Consider the following 2,118-nt stretch of genomic DNA (forward strand, 5'->3'; position numbering starts at 1 on the left):
ATAAATAAAACTTAATTAAAAAGTTTCTGCACAGCTAAGGAAATAACCAGCAAAGCAAATAAATAACCTAAAATATGGAGAAAATATTCCCCTGCTATACATCTGAGAAAGGCCAATGACCAGAATCTACAAAGAACTCAGGCAAACAACTCCAGGAAAAAAGTGGACAAAATACATAAACAGAAGCTCTTCAAAATAGTCAAACAACCAATAAACATATGAAAAAATGCTTACTGTCACTAATCGTCAGGGAAAGACAAATTAAAACCACAATGAGATATTGCCTTACCCCAGTTACAATGGCTTTTCTGAAAAAGTCCAATAAAAAAATAGATGCCGGAATGAAAGCAGAGAGAAAGGAATACTTATACAATGTTGGTGGGACTGCAAATTAGTACAGCCCTTATGGAAAACATACCCAGAGTCCTCGGAGAACTAAAAGGAGACTTACCATTCCATCCAGCAAACCTGCTAGTGGGTATTTACCCAAAGTTATCTTATCAAAAAGACACCAGCTCTCAAATGTTTATTGCAGCATAATACACAATTGAAAAGATGAGTTATTGACTCAACTGCCCACCAATTCACGAGTAGATTAACAAAATGTGGTATATGTATACCATGGAATGTTATTCAGCCATAAAGAAAAAAATATGAGTTAATGGTTTTTGAAACAATTTGCATGGAACTGGAGATCATTATCCTAAGTGAAGTATCTAAAGAATAGAAAAACGAATATCACATATGCTCATCATTAAATTGGAATTAACTGATGAGCATGTATTTTCCCAGAGGAAAGTAAAGCTCAGTGGAGATCAAGCAGGGGGAAGGGCATGGGTGAAGATCTAGCTAAAACAGTGGTTCTCAACCTTCCTAATGCTGCAGCCCTTTAATACAGTTCCTGTGGGTCGCGACCCACAGGTTGAGAACCGCTGATCTAAAAGGTAGAGTGAACACGTCTGGGTGATGGGCACAGTGGTAGCCCTGACTCAAGCATTACAAAAATAATCCATGAAACCGAAAGCATTTGTGTCCCTATAATACTTTGAAATAATAATGAAAAAGAAACCTATGTGGGAATATAGGCACCAGAGGGAACTTTTGAGTGCCTGTATGGTCACCATAATCTGATGGTTAACCTTGTACCATCAGAATTACGTTAGTGGGTGAAAATAAAAAGGAACATATCTTCTCTTAATGAGACAACTGGATAATAGAGTTGTTCAGGTATAGAACCATCTGCCTTAGGAGGAAGTGGATGAATTGATGGCAGGAAAGGCTGGAATTTAATTTTCAGGACTCTTTTAGAAAGAATTTCAAGGTGAATGATCACATTAAATGACCATCAGGACAGTTCCTACTTTAAGAGTCCATGAATGTGTCAACCAAGTGGAGGTCTTATGTGCATGAAGCTTTCAATGTCTGGTGATGAATATTAATGGAATAAAATAGCTGTGGAGAAGCAAAAGGAAAGAGAAGTAATTTTGCCACATTCAATTTTCATTCCAATCCAATCCCTCTATAATGTGCAAGATAGTACATTAGGCGTATTACAGTTCTCTCCCAGCTGTTAAGATACGGTTATCAAGTAGCTAAAATCAAATACTCATTCTGCAAGCAGCTGAGGATAGAGGCATCCTCACCCCTTTGAAGGACTTCAGATCTAGAGAGGAAGAAATGCGAATAGGTTTTTATGCTAGATGGACATGTGACCACTTAACCAATTTTTAATTGAAGAAGAAATTGGCAGACCTCCTTATGCACAGAGAATACAGTAGTGGAAAGACCAAGGACTGTAGCTTGAAATTGAACATCTGCCACATATTAGTGAAATAATTGTTGATAGGTCATTATCTTTGTTAGGAGATCTTTACCTATAGGGTGGAGGTTACTGTGTTGTTTTAAATAACTAGCATATTAAGATCCAGAGAGGTTGTGACGGATTTGTTGTTTTAAAAAGTTGGACGGGTAACACAGTTTTAGTTATTATATTTTATGAAAAGATAAATTATATAAAAATAGTAACTTACGGAAACATAGCTGGCATTAATATAATCTGATCCTGGAACACTAGCGTCAGCTATCAGCTTCACTCTGTTGTTATTATCTAGAAGAAAA

The 2,118-nt window shown here is 36.7% G+C and overlaps 1 protein-coding gene across 1 annotated transcript in view; it reads right to left on the reverse strand.

Moving 5' to 3' along the window:
* PTPRQ (protein tyrosine phosphatase, receptor type Q) overlaps positions 1–2,118 on the reverse strand; it is a 195,259-nt gene that overhangs the window by 21,221 nt on the left and 171,920 nt on the right. The window contains exon 38 of the mRNA XM_012814160.2: positions 2,031–2,107. Coding sequence (XP_012669614.2) covers positions 2,031–2,107 — 77 coding nt within the window. The remainder of the gene's footprint in view (positions 1–2,030; positions 2,108–2,118) is intronic.

Source organism: Otolemur garnettii, unplaced genomic scaffold (genome assembly GCF_000181295.1).
Source record: "Otolemur garnettii isolate 467f Iridium unplaced genomic scaffold, OtoGar3 scaffold00007, whole genome shotgun sequence".
In the NCBI taxonomy this organism is placed as follows: Eukaryota; Metazoa; Chordata; class Mammalia; order Primates; family Galagidae; genus Otolemur; species Otolemur garnettii.